Source organism: Oenanthe melanoleuca, chromosome 9 (assembly GCF_029582105.1).
Source record: "Oenanthe melanoleuca isolate GR-GAL-2019-014 chromosome 9, OMel1.0, whole genome shotgun sequence".
Classification (NCBI taxonomy): domain Eukaryota; kingdom Metazoa; phylum Chordata; class Aves; order Passeriformes; family Muscicapidae; genus Oenanthe; species Oenanthe melanoleuca.
Window position 1 is genome coordinate 16,692,679 of NC_079343.1, and position 13,370 is coordinate 16,706,048.

General features: G+C 47.2%; 1 protein-coding gene across 3 annotated transcripts in view; it reads right to left on the minus strand.

Moving 5' to 3' along the window:
- PLD1 (phospholipase D1) overlaps positions 1-13,370 on the minus strand; it is a 72,927-nt gene that overhangs the window by 5,168 nt on the left and 54,389 nt on the right. For all 3 annotated transcript variants that reach the window (XM_056498498.1, XM_056498497.1, XM_056498499.1), the window contains 7 exons: positions 8,746-8,856; positions 7,988-8,076; positions 5,442-5,555; positions 4,322-4,371; positions 3,295-3,429; positions 947-1,100; positions 243-357 (listed from right to left, as the gene is read on the minus strand). In XM_056498498.1, coding sequence (XP_056354473.1) covers positions 243-357; positions 947-1,100; positions 3,295-3,429; positions 4,322-4,371; positions 5,442-5,555; positions 7,988-8,076; positions 8,746-8,856 — 768 coding nt within the window. The remainder of the gene's footprint in view (positions 1-242; positions 358-946; positions 1,101-3,294; positions 3,430-4,321; positions 4,372-5,441; positions 5,556-7,987; positions 8,077-8,745; positions 8,857-13,370) is intronic.

Consider the following 13,370-nt stretch of genomic DNA (forward strand, 5'->3'; position numbering starts at 1 on the left):
GCAAACACAAGGAGAAATCTGATCTGCTGCCTTCGTGGGCACTGTCACACTGAAAATGCACCAGCTCCAGTTTCCTGTTCACAGCTCTTGCATCTGACACTTCTCATTCTTTCAAAACATCTCTGAAGGTCCAACCCCAGGAAATGGGCCTGCTCTCTTTGCCCTCCCTGTGCTGCTTCTTCCATTGGCATCTGGTGCCTCTGTGTGGGATGGAGGGAGGGAGAAGTTGCTGTGCTCCTCACCTTGTCAAAGATGGTGGCGTTGCGAGCTGCTGTGGCAATCCAGACCTCCTTGAAGAATTTGTCACAGACAGGATCCTGGTGTTCTGGATTGAGATCGGAGCCGCCAAGGACAACCCTGAGAAGACAAAGGGATGGATGCTCCCAGAGGCTGAAGCACTGGGCACTGCCCTCTTGATAAATGCCAGGAGACAAGAAGTTTCCCTGGGACTTGCCAAACCCTGTGTGCTCCCAGCACCTTCCCACTCCCATCCCCTGTGATAATCTGTCAGCTCTAATGCTGCTTGATTTTCTCCTTTTCTTCTGTGCAGTAACTGTCCAGATGGGAAAGAAGGTGGTGGGGGAAAAAAAGGAAAAAGGAAAAAGGCCTTAAACTAAAAATGGCTGTGTAGTGGACCAGATGGCTGCTCCCAGCAAAAAAGCGTCCTTTAGAAAGTGACACTGCCACCTAAGACTGAGGGAGTGTGCAAACAGGATATGGAGGGGAAATACCACTTGTTTATGAGCTCTGCTAGCAAAATCTTGAAGCAAAATAATTTTTAAAATCGAGCTACCAAGCTGCGGACAGTGAAAGAAATAGAAGCTAAAGCTGGGCAAGCAGTGGCAGCTCGTTGCTCTGGAAGGCTGTGGGGGCAGGCTGAGCCTGAGCAAGCCCTGCTGTGTCCCTGCTGGGCCCCCAGACGCCCCCAGCCGTGCCCAGAGCCCACCTGAAGCAGCGCAGGCGCAGGGACTGGGCGAAGCGGCCGGCGCGGTACTCCTGGCCGTCCATGACCGAGGGCACGGTGTCGCTGTCCTGCACGATGATGGCCATCTCACTGTCCCTCTTCCCCAGCATGCTGCGGTCGTTGATGTTGGCAGAGCCTGGGCAGGGCACAGGAATGTCTCACTGCTGCTCCAGGTGCTCCTGCACACAGCCCCATCACCACCTGCCACCCCCAGGGCCCTCCACACCCCTCGGCTCCATGGGGAGCCATCCACGGCTTCCACAGGCAAAACCCCAACCTGATGCCTTGAGATTTGAGCTTTTATCTTTTTCAGATCCTGTACTGCATTAGTGTATAACTCTGAAGCTCTCTTCACATTTTGGTCAGATCCTTCTAAGCCTCAGAACCAAGGACATCCTCTGCTTCAGCCCCACACCCCCCCAAAAAAAAAGTGAATCAAGGTGGGCAGCAAATATGACTTCATTACCTGAAGCTACAATTGTAGAATTAGCCCAATATGCAAATAAACCAGACTTAAATCCATCTGAGAAACTCATGACCATCGTCCATTTTGGGTGTAGCCTCCTGGGGAGGCTTTATCTGCCCTTAATGTACCTGAAGGTCCTTCAATAAATATATCCACTTTGATCAAAGTCAAAAACTTGTCTGGTCTTGTTTCTAGGTAAGCCCATTCCAGGCATCAACCAGGGGGCTTCCTTATAGAAACACAGACTGCGAAAGGAGTTAGGGGAAAAGAAAAAAAACTCAACTAATTGTTGCAGGCTTTAACAGCTTGGAAGAAGATTAAATCACAGCCAAGCCCAGGCCAACATTTTCCAAATTTGCTCTTTCTGCAACTTCCCAGGTGCTTCTGCTGAAGGAGCCACAGCTTTCAAAGATCTGAACTGCATTTGGTTTGGATACCTGGGGCAGGATGGGCTCTCTGGGTAAATCCCAGAATGGTTTGACTTGGAAAAGGCTTTCAAGCTCCTCTCATTTTAACCTCACTGTCATGGTCAGGGAAACCTTCCACTGGACCAGGTTGCTGCTCCATTCAGGGGGGTCTGTTGAGACCAGCTGAGGCTTTGTCCCCCCAGACAGGTCTCTCTGTCCTATACAAACACCAGAAAACAGGGCATAGGGGAACACTGCTTCCAGTTGTTGGCTACAAGGGAACAGCAAGATGCAGGGAAGGATAGACATAATAAAGTCACAACCCACAGAAATGACCAAAACAACAATAAAAAAATCTCCAGGCACAGCTGTAAGAGACCCCCAGGCTGCAGTTAGCCATTGAGCCTTCCTAGGAACTGGATTAACTCCAGGGGAGCCAACACCTCCAGAGGAAAATCCAGCTAAGTGCCCCTCTGTGCTTTCACCCCCTCCTCCTGCCCAGTATCTCCATGAGCACTTCATTTCCATGCACTCTGTCTTATGTGGAAAAGGGATGACTTTCCATCCCCTCACCAGGCAGCACAGATGCACAGGCTGTATAAAAATCTACCCTCAAGCTTATGGGTACAGGAAATAAAAACTAAGAGTTGCCTCAGGCCCCCAGACCATCCCAGCTGGAACAACACAGCTCCTGCTGTGATATCAAACCACCTCAGAGCCACTCTGGGCTCTGGAGACAGGATCTGGCTCCTGAGAAGGTGACAGAGGACCTCACTATAGGTCACCCAAGACCACTGCTTTGAAGGGAGGCAGTATTTTGAGTCTTGTAAAATCTGGTATTAAGGTATTCATTGGCAAAGTTTTTATTGCTGATATAGCAGCTCAAAAGGGCTTCTTTAAAGAAACAGGCTGAAATTCTACTGCAGTGTAGAGCTGTGAGCCTGAACTCTCTTGTCTTTGCTTCATTTTCTCATAATAAATACGGTAAGAGAAGAGGATGAAATGATATCTCTTACTCCCTATAGCATATTGTCCCATTCTTAGGAAATGGAGCTGATACATGACACATGTTGTCCAAACCTTCCAAATTTTACAGCACATTCTGTTCTTTCAGGAACAGATGACAAGTCTCACAAGTCTTCCTGCTAGAGCAGAGTTTGATACAAGACAGATGGACAATATTCCCTGCACTGGGATTCTCCTCATGGTTACACACAGATTTAAAAGATTTTAGAAAAACAAATTAAATGACAGCCCTCTGAATCCTTTCTTCCTTCTTGATGAATTTGTGCGTTTGATTTTTGGGTTTTTTTCTAAACAGCAAAATATTTCTCAGGAAACAAATGAGAACATAGAAAAGCCCGTGGCACTGCAGCCTGCACTGTGCATGGGGATGGGAAGGGATTGATCCAGGTATAACCCAGTGCCCCAAACCCCTCCTGAGAGCCCCTGCTCACCAATTATAACTGTGTTGTCATCAGCAATGAGCAGTTTGCTGTGCACATAGATGAGCTCTGTGACCAGCTTTCCTTCCAGCTCTGCATATGTTCGGAGGCCACAGAATGAGATGTAGTTTATCCACTTATCTCCAACTGAAAGTTAAAAGACAAGAAAACTGATGGGATGAGGGAAAAAAAAAGACCTTGTTTACATAAAGACCCCTATGAATAACAGTTCACTTTTGACTTTTAAAAAAATTACAAATGAACAGATAACAGAAGTATTTTTTTAAAATAGACTTGAGAATTTGTTTGTGAGCTCACTGTGCTGCTCTGATCTGCTGCCTGCTCAGAGACTCCCACTTCAGTGAGAAATGACTCCAGTCTCCAGGGCACAGCACAATAGGTGGACTATGAGACTGTTTTTCTGCAGATCCTGCAGAAAGGAGGCTGGAGCAGGTGTTTTGTCCATGGTCAGTATGGCAAATGTGTCCTAACACACTTGTGTGCAGTTCAGATTCACACCAGAACCTAGAACAAATGAGGCATTATGCACAGTCATGGTGTTTGTGATATCTGGGTTTTCACAGTGCTCTGATTCCCAGCAGAGCAAATTCCAGCAGGATTCCTCATGGCAAAAAAAAACAGCCTCCTGCTTAGGCAGGTTCTTCCTCTCCACTTCTGACAACTGCCAGAAACAAACCCTGGGTAGGATCCAGGGGGAGGCTGAGGGCTCACGGCTCCCAGAAGTGTGACCCTGCTCAGGACATTTTCCAAATAACACAATCCTGAGCAGCTGCAACTGTGCTGTGCTCCTCCCTGGGGTGCTCCCCTCCTCTGCTCAGGGCTGCAGCCAGGTCTGAAGTCTGACAAGTGGCCATGGCCTGTGTGACCCTACAGAGCTCTCCATGGGAGGATGGTCAAGGAGGAGGTCACTCACAGCCCCACGAGCCCATAACATGTGCTGCATTACGTGTTATAGATGCATCCATCAAACAGCAACATCCAAAGTAAACAACACAGAGGAGAGGAATAAAACTCTTACCCTCTGCCTTCAGCTGGCCCAGGATGGAGTTCTCCCCTCTGCACATGGTCCTGGAAAGAAGGTAGGCAGCCATCAGCACCCCTGTGGCTCAACAGCAGCACTGCTGGAGCAGAACTGGGTGGGGTAAATCCCAAACACAGCTCCCTCTCAAACAGCAGGAGAAACAGGGTGCTTCCAGAGCACTTTTTTCCCCCCAAATGACTGTTACTATATCAAGGACTGCTCATGTTCCCAAAGCAGTTTATACCAACCCACAGAGGAGCTGGGGAGCACTTCTGCCTTCTACAGCACTTGGCAATGATTGTAAATGTGTGACAAGCAGGGCTGCTACCCTGTGCCAGGCCTGGATGTGAAATCCTGTTAAGGAAAACACCAGCATGTGCAGAACACCAGGTCAGGGAGTTTGTGTGATTATGGCTGGGCTGGAAAAGTCACAGCTGAAATTCCAAAGAACCAACCAACCCACAGGCAATTTTCTCTGGTTGCCCTTGCAGGAGGAAGCTCAGGCAGAAGGGTCAGGGGGATGTGCTACTTTCCATCTGCTTGTGTCCCACTCATCCCTCTTGAAGGTGCAGCAGGATCCCTGCAGGCTAGCAGACAAGGGAGATTTCACTCTGAGGGTTGCAGCAGTCTCTGCACTGACTGTGCCCTGGCCATACCACAACATAGCAGCTTTCCAGTAAAACCATCTTGGGCCATTTTGCCTTCTTCTACATTTCCCAGCACAAGGACTACCCTGCTGCAGCTCAGTCCTTCCTATGAGACCTGCTGGACTGCAAGTACCTCCCCAAAACATCCATCCTGGAGCAGGGGAATCACACTGGAGAAGATGCCATTGCCTGCAGGGGGCCAACAGGCAGAGCCAGGCCAGAAAGGCAGATTTGGAGACAAATCTTGATCAGCAAGTCTGATTTAATCAGCTAAGTGAAAAACAAATCAACAAAACAGTCTGGGTTGGTTGAGCTTTAAAGCTCATCTAACTCCATCCCCCTTCCATGGGTAGGGACACCTTTCCCAACACCAGGCTGCCCAAAGCTCTGTCCTCTGGTCCCACTGATGGCAGGTGTGGCCTGGGGAGCCCAGCAGCAGTGGAGGTGTGCAGAGCAGCCTGCTGAGGCACCTGTAGTTGAAGTGCATGATGGCCTGCAGCGCGTTCCCCCCGCCCGTCGAGATGTCGCCCTCGAAGCCCGGCAGCAGCGGGATCACCACGTACACTCGGAAACGCCTGCTCTCCCTGAAAAACAGTTTGGGGAAATCAGCCTGGGAATGTCACATCAGCCTGGGAATGTCACATCAGCCTGGGAATGCCACATCAGCCCGGGAATGTCACAGCTTTCCACAAGGTGAAGTCCCCTTGGTTTCACTTCCCCCGAGATGACTGACTTGGTTCCCATCTGATGCCACCACACAAATTTTAAGGGAGCAAAGTGTCAAGTGCATTTCCAGTTTCAGGAAATCATCACCTGCCATCAGTATTTCTGTGAGTTCTCCTTCAGCAAACAGCAAAAGAAGCTAAAGGAAAAGAAACACATTTTTACTGAAATTCAGGGGCAGGCTAAGGATTTTTCAGATTGTGTTTTGTCACCATAAAGGTTTGTTTGAGCATCCCAATACTGATCACACTGATACTGGTGCAGACTGGTGTGGACAGCTGCTTGGCAGAGCACAGCAAAGCTTACAGAGCTCTCACAGGCAGAAACCCAAAACCTAACCCAACATTCCCACTGCCTCCTGGTTTTCAAGTCAGAAACACCACAAAAGGTGGAAAAAGTTCACAGCACAAGCAAAACATTGATCACTGGGGGAAGGCAAATATGTCTTTGATACATCACAGCATAAAAATAAAAAAAAAATAAATCTCAGTTCCAGTGTTCTCCAAACTAATCCATACCCTAATCATGATCCGATTCAGAACAAAAGCTACTATTGTGGCACTGCTTGGGGCTTTTCTCAAAGTTCCCTTTGGGTTTCCTCTGCTGACAAATGCCAGGTGCATCTGCTCTGAGACCACTTTCCTGGGTGTTGGGAATTCCCTGCTCTGTGCCCCAGAGGAGGAGGAAGAGGAGGACGAGAATAATGCTCCATGGAAGGATGCTGCCACTAGATGGCAAACACAGTTTAATCAGCACAAAACCATTTCAGAAGCACTCTGAGGATTAACCAGTCTGCAGTTTTTGCTAGAAGTACTCCTTCCTTGGGCAAGCCATGCCTGTGCATTTAGGGGTGTAGGAATTGTGAAGCACTGGAATCCCATCTGAGCTGGAAGGGAGACAGTGAGGACTTGTGTATCTTTCATTTCAACTTTCATTTCATTTCCTTCCAGCTGTGCTGGGCACTGCAGACTGGCTCTGGTTTGCCAGCAGAGCTCAGAAACAGTTAATGAAGCCTTACCCAGACACAAGAGACTATGAAACCAAGTTTGTTTGTATCATGAGAAAGGTCTACTGACAAAAGCATTCCCCAAAAAGCAGTTTGTTTGTGTAAGGACAGTGTTTACTAAACTGCTTAGAAAGCCACCCATGAAAAAGAGGAAACCAAAAAAAGAACATTATTAGTAACATCAGCAGAAAATATTTAGTCTAGAAGAGTGAGAAGTATACAAGCTCACTACAGACCTTAATTTATAATTAAATGCTGTTTTCCTGGGGCAGTTTGGAAAATGAGCATTGTGATACAAACTATTTAGGTCTCAATTTACTTTTAGTCTTAGGTAATGCAGAATTTGAACCTTATATTCAGTTGGAAATTAAGCCAACACAATTCTGGCATACAATTGAAGTAAAGCAGAAGTGAGCATCATATCTGGAAATGGGTCTAAGAATCTCTGTGATCCCCTTTTGTGATAAGACTTTTAGGATCTGGACAGAATGACACCTCTTACATAAACTTCATGTAACAGGAAAACCTTAACAGATTACCTAGAGAATTTGCTGCTGCCTCAGTTTAGAAAAGTTTAGAAAGTTTCCTGTATATCAGCCCAGCAGGAGCAGGGTACTGTTTTATACTATGAAATATATGTTTCAAAGAGACTGCAGAGGAGCAACCTTAAGCAAGGCTGCTAGGATCAAAGTGAAGACAAGCCACTACCTGTGGCATTGATGTTAACACAGGGTTAGGTGTGCTGGAGGACTGTCTAAAATATGGTTGGATTCAATCCATCCAGGAACAAAAAACGGTCCCCTTGCAAAAGGAGGTGGTGAACACCCTCTAGCATGTACCAGAAAAAGTTGTTCAAACAATAGCAGAGCCCTGCAGTCAAATCCTCTAAATGTGTTTGCTTCCCCAGCTGGAAGCCACTCCTCTCTAGATGATTTAAATAAACCACAAATCCCAGTTCACCCTTCCCACCCATGAAATTGCCTGACCACCCACCTCAAGGCAAGTTGGCAAGGGAGCAAAGGTGTCACTGAACCAGAGCACAAAGGACTTGCCTTCAAACAAGTTCCACAGTTAAAAATACATTTACATTGGGGTAAGTCCAGAAAATCCCTTTCTGGATGCAAAGAAACCACTCAGGAGTCTCACTGCTGCAAATGCAGATACTCTGATACTTGGTTCTGTGTTGGAACAGCTACTGTCCAGCTGTGTCCACTGAAGGGTTACTTTTTGCACCACACAGTGGAAATGCACCTGAAGACTTCCAGTGCCTCATTAAGAACAGGTTACCTGTGAGCTTTAAGAATCCTCTGAGCAATCGCATCACCAATCTTGTTCCAGACAACTTTATCATCAGCACAGCTAATAAAAAACTGGTTCTGCAGGAAAAGCAAGCAAAGCTACTGTCAGACACTGCCAGCAACCAGCCCAAAATATTTGCATGCTTTATTTCAGACCAAGAGAAACTAAAGATAGCTGGGTTTGTGTGCCACTGGAGTAGAGGCTTTTTAAAATTATAATTAAATGATATGTGTGTCTGTGCTTGCTTAGGGAATGAATTAGTCCTTATTAATTACACTCTTTAGAAAGTTCATGTAAAGAGCAACCTAACAAGAGGCTTGAAAAAAAAAAAAGAGAGGAGGAAAAGCATCTCCATTCAGTCAGCACTGAGTGTCACTCTGACACAAGAGATTGCTGCAGCTGAAGGCTGTGTGGATGAAGGGCTGCTCTGTGAGTGGGAGGTTTGGGCATGCACAGGGACACTGCAAAGCCACAGAGGGGACAGGGAGTCTATTGCACAGGCCATGAAAGCTGCTGGCAATTTTGCAAAGAGCCTTACAAAGGAGGGTCTACTTTTTTCCACCTCGTGGGCAGATGGCTGTCAGGGTACCCAGCCATCAGTCTGGCCTGAAGACCACTGAAGGTAATGAATCTGTCTAAATGCATAAAAGCTTAGGAGCAAATCTCAAGAAGCAATTATCCTCCTGATGGTGACAAGCCATGCTCAGAGCATCAGGACCCTCCTGCCTTCCCTCCCTGCCACTCACCTCTATGTAGATGTAGTGCTTGCTGTTCTCTATCACGCTGATGTAGGCTTTGTGGATGGACTCCTCGTGGTACTTAATGCCAGCAGACCAGTCAGCAGCAGAGCGGATCACCTGGAAACAAGAGAGAGACACCTTCAGCTCTGTCCTTCCAGGACAGCACCATGGCACCCAATTATCCCACAGGCAAGGCTGTTCCCTGGCACAGACAGCCTTTCACTAAATAAGGTAGTAAGTACAACACTTATAGATCATTTGTAATTGTGAGAAAGGACATTGAGAAATAGTATTAATACTTAGCAATGTTTTGATTAAAAACATAAGAGCCCTTTCCATTGTTGTACTACTGCCCTCTCCCACCTGAGCAGCTCCAGATGCTTATTCTTGCTTAAGGTCTTATGATAAACTGCTTTTAAAAAACCCTGAATTTCCAAGCTTTAGGGATGCACATCCCCATCACTGATCTCCTGCCCAGCACTTTAAAGCTGGTCTCCAGCTGGGGCAGGGTGTTTTTCCCCCAAGGAGCCTGTACAGAATCATACAGTCAGTCTGATAACACAGGCCGTGCCTTTGTCCTCAGCACTTGAGGTAATTTTTTGATTTTGCCAAATTCTTGCACAAGCCATCCCATTTGTGATGATACTACTTAGTTTTTACTGGAAATCCACTTATAAAGTAGATTTCCTGCAAGGGCATGTCCTGCCCCTCCATCCTGCAGTGTTTGTGCAAGAAAGCCAAACCAACACGAGAAACAATCTTTGTGCTCTGGGCCAGGCTGAGCAAGCCCCAGAGCAGACAGCAGCCTGTCCCCACCAGCCAGAGATGCTGTGGCACCTCCTGTTCCTGCACTTTGAGTCAAGAGGCAGCCCCACTAAGACCCAAGTGATGCTTTCCTAGATGAAAATGTAGTTTTGAATTAAATATTTGCATAGTACAAGCTTGGGAGAATAGTTACTCATTATTAGCCTCTCTCTTTAAACATTGTCAAGACAAAAACATTGAAACAATAGCCTTAAAATATCTCAATATAACCATTATACTGGAACTTGAGGCCAGTCCCACACAGCACAAGACCCACGAGCAGGGGATCTGTGAAACGTATGTGTCAGTTCCAGCAAAATCCTGATCTCTTGGGAATCAACCAAATCAATGCTCTTGTCTCCAGAGCATCTCTAGAGGTGGCAGTTGGGGCCATTGCTGTTAAACAGCAGATGATTCCTGAGCTAATTCCTTCACCTGGACAGGAGCTTTCTCCTAAATCTGTTTTTCCCAGCAAAAAACAGGTCCTGCAACTCTCATATTTGGCCAACAGGAGGGTGCATTCTGCAATCTCCCCACCTGAGTGTTGGAGTGAGGGAGCCAGCCTGAATACAAGGGCTGCCACAGCCTTTAGCAATGCCAAACAGCTGCCATTTTCCTGCACAGGCCTCTGCAAGGCCATGCTGATCATTCCCAAAGGTTTTTAATCACTCATTTGTTTTACAAAGCCAAGGCTGAGTGTTCCCACTCATCCCAAGCTGGGCTCTTCTGAAACAACACTGAGCACCACAGCAGACTGAGATCTTGAACAAAATTCCACCACTGTCATTAATAAGCTGTTACTGGCATTAATAAGAACAGAAAAACCAGATTTTTCTGGGTAGAAAGCAGGCTAATTATTCCATACACAGCCTGGACTGGAGCTCACACCACTTCCACTCTCACCAGTGCAGCAATCTGGAACTGCACTTCAGAAAAGTGGCAGATTGTAGTTTTCTAGTGCACAAAGTCTGATATTCAACTTTTCTTTTTTTTTTTTTTTTTTTTTTTTGCTAGTAAACACAACAGAATCATCACTCAGGACCATCCCTTTCCAGCACCATGACTTCCCAGTGCATCATCCACCTGCCCTTCCCTACATTCCCCCTCACCCCTCCACATAACCTGCACCCCAGCTTGCTCCACACCCCAGGCTGCCCCTATTACAGTGCCATCAACCCTCTGCCTCACCCCAGAATAATGTGTCATGGCCAATTCCAAAATGCTGGCCCAGCACCACCCAAAAAGCTCCCATCAGGTACAACCTCAAATCCCCCTGCAAAAGGAAGAAGAGGTATCAGAAAATGTTAGATGGGAGAGCAGAATGAGTACAAGGTGTTTCATCTTGGACTTCCTCAAAATAAAGATGTTTTTAACAGGTCTGCAGCCACAGGGACAGGACAATGCCACCAAGGCAGCATCCCATGGTGACAAAGCTGTGGCACTCACAGACATCCCCACATCTGGAAGTTTGCTACACAGCCCTTCCCTTACCACTGATGTTCCATCTCACACTTCTGGACACCTCTGTTTCCTGTCAAGCTATTTAAAGGCAGCTGGTTCAAACCCAACCTATTTCCTGGGGAGAAAACAGCCACATGCTGCCCAGCAGAGCACCTCCCATCCAGAGCTGGAGTCTCCATGCTCCTGCCTCTCCCTTACCCTCCCCTTGAGCCTCTCAATAGCTTATCATCCCTTTAACTTTAACTGATAAAAGGGTAATAAATGTGATGTTTGCTGAGGGCTAGTGCATAAACTCTGAACAATGCCAGACTTCAAAGAGGTGAGGGTGTCAGCTGCTGCCAGAGCATTAAACTTTCATTGCATTTCCATCAGGAATGGGATGTTGCCTCACCACGTCATGTCTTTTGCAACACTGGCTTTGGCAGATAACTGCAAACTCTGGAGTGGAAACAGGGAGATGAAACAGTGAAAAAAAATCTGGCACTGCCTTTGGCAGATCTCTATTTGACTCCTGCAAGAATCAATGTGTTCTTGCAAAAATCATCTTGCTTATTGCAAGCAAAGCTCTGAAGATCAAATGAAAGAGGATGGGAGACCATGCCTGACTCCTTTTCCTCCTTCCCAGCCTGTACCTCCACAGTGTTTCCCACACACACAGCATTCATCCTCCCTGCCCAGGGGAAAGCCCTTGTCAGTGCTCCATCCTCACAGAAATGCTTTCCTACTCCTCTCCTCTCACAGAGGAGAGCAAAACCAGATGGTACAACGAGGCTGGAATCTGTTGCTGACAGGTCAATGGTTTGGGCTTGCAGCAATGTTGCAATCCCCACGGATCCTTTGTGTTTTCCCTTCCTCTGATCTGCCCACAGTTGAAGACAGACTTGCAAACAAGGTCAGAAACAAGAAACCAACAGCCAGGCTTTCCTCAATCATCCCACAGCCAAGGACAGTCCTGGGATGCTGGATTTTACCTTGGGCAGTAACTTCTATAAAATCCCTACACAGTACTCAAATGGAGGTAACAGGGGACTGGCTGCTGGCCAGCCAAAGGATTCAATACTAAGAAGAACAAGAAAATTGCTCTAGTTTTTCTGGATAAGAAGTTGGTAAAAGATTTTAGGATATCTGCTGATTTCTGTGCAGAACTGTACCACTGAGAGGAGATGGGAGCACCTGAGCCCCCTGCTCCAAAATGAATAAACTGGACAAGCAAGAGTTTGACATTCCTGTCACTGCAGAGAAGAAGTCATTCAGGGATGCCCTGATGCACACCTGGCAGCTCCAGGAAAAGGCAACCAGGAGGGTGTTGTAATTCGGTATATGAGGTATAAGAATTGAAATCAGGATACCCTGTAACCTCCTTCCTGCAAACCCCAGTTCACGTCTTCCTTTCCGGTCCTGTGACCTTCCCCTGTGTCCTTGTACCCACCGGGGGTCGGGCATGCTGTTCCTAGTCCCTCTGTGTCCTCATCCCATTGGCAGCTAGCCAAAAGCCACTCCCATTCCCTTCTCCTGAATACCTGGTGCGGGGAGAGACTCGCCCTCTTTCTGGCCACGCCATCGCCCTGAAATAAACTGAGACTGAAAGAGCGTCTTTGTATCCTTCTCCATCCATGATGCGATACTTTGTCTGATCTTAAGTAATTAGAAAAAGACACAGTGTAATCGCATCAGGAGGGGGAGTTCAGATCCAGGCTGCAGGTGTCCTCCCCTGTCCCCACTTCCAACAGCAGCCAAATCTGAAACCTCCATCAGGAGGAGAGACTGAGTCATCTGTGGATTTGCAGTGGGACTTCAGGGATGCTCAGGGTACTTGTATCACCTGGGCACCAAGGGAAACCAGGCCAGTGTGGGTATTAGGGAAGAGATAGTCAAAATTTTACTATGTCCATGCAAATCTCTGCCCTGGAGCTTGAGGAGGTCACCCAGAAATCATAACCCAGCTGAAGCAGCCTGGGGTCCTGCACCCAGGCAAAGTGCCCCAGTCTGGGCAGAGGAAACCCCCTCACTGCTTCCATCAGGCTTGGCACTGCAAATGCTCTCCCCCACTAGTTATCTCTCATACTGAGAAGGCTGATACATTTCAGGACAACAGATTTGCAGCCTAATATAATGTAGTTTTATATATCTGTCTACATGCAGGGCTGTTTTGACAGATGTATAAAATAAGAAATGAGCAAGGTAGTTTCAAATGAATAATTTACAAGACAAACCTGCTCTCTTTTTGCTGTTTATGGCATCATTGAGAGCAGCCCCTCATTTCCTGGATGTATCAGTTATTTGCAATGCCTCAGCAATGTGGTGGCCAGGCTGGTTTTCCAACTGCTCACCCATCACTCAGCACTGGTGTCTGCGGATTCCGCAGT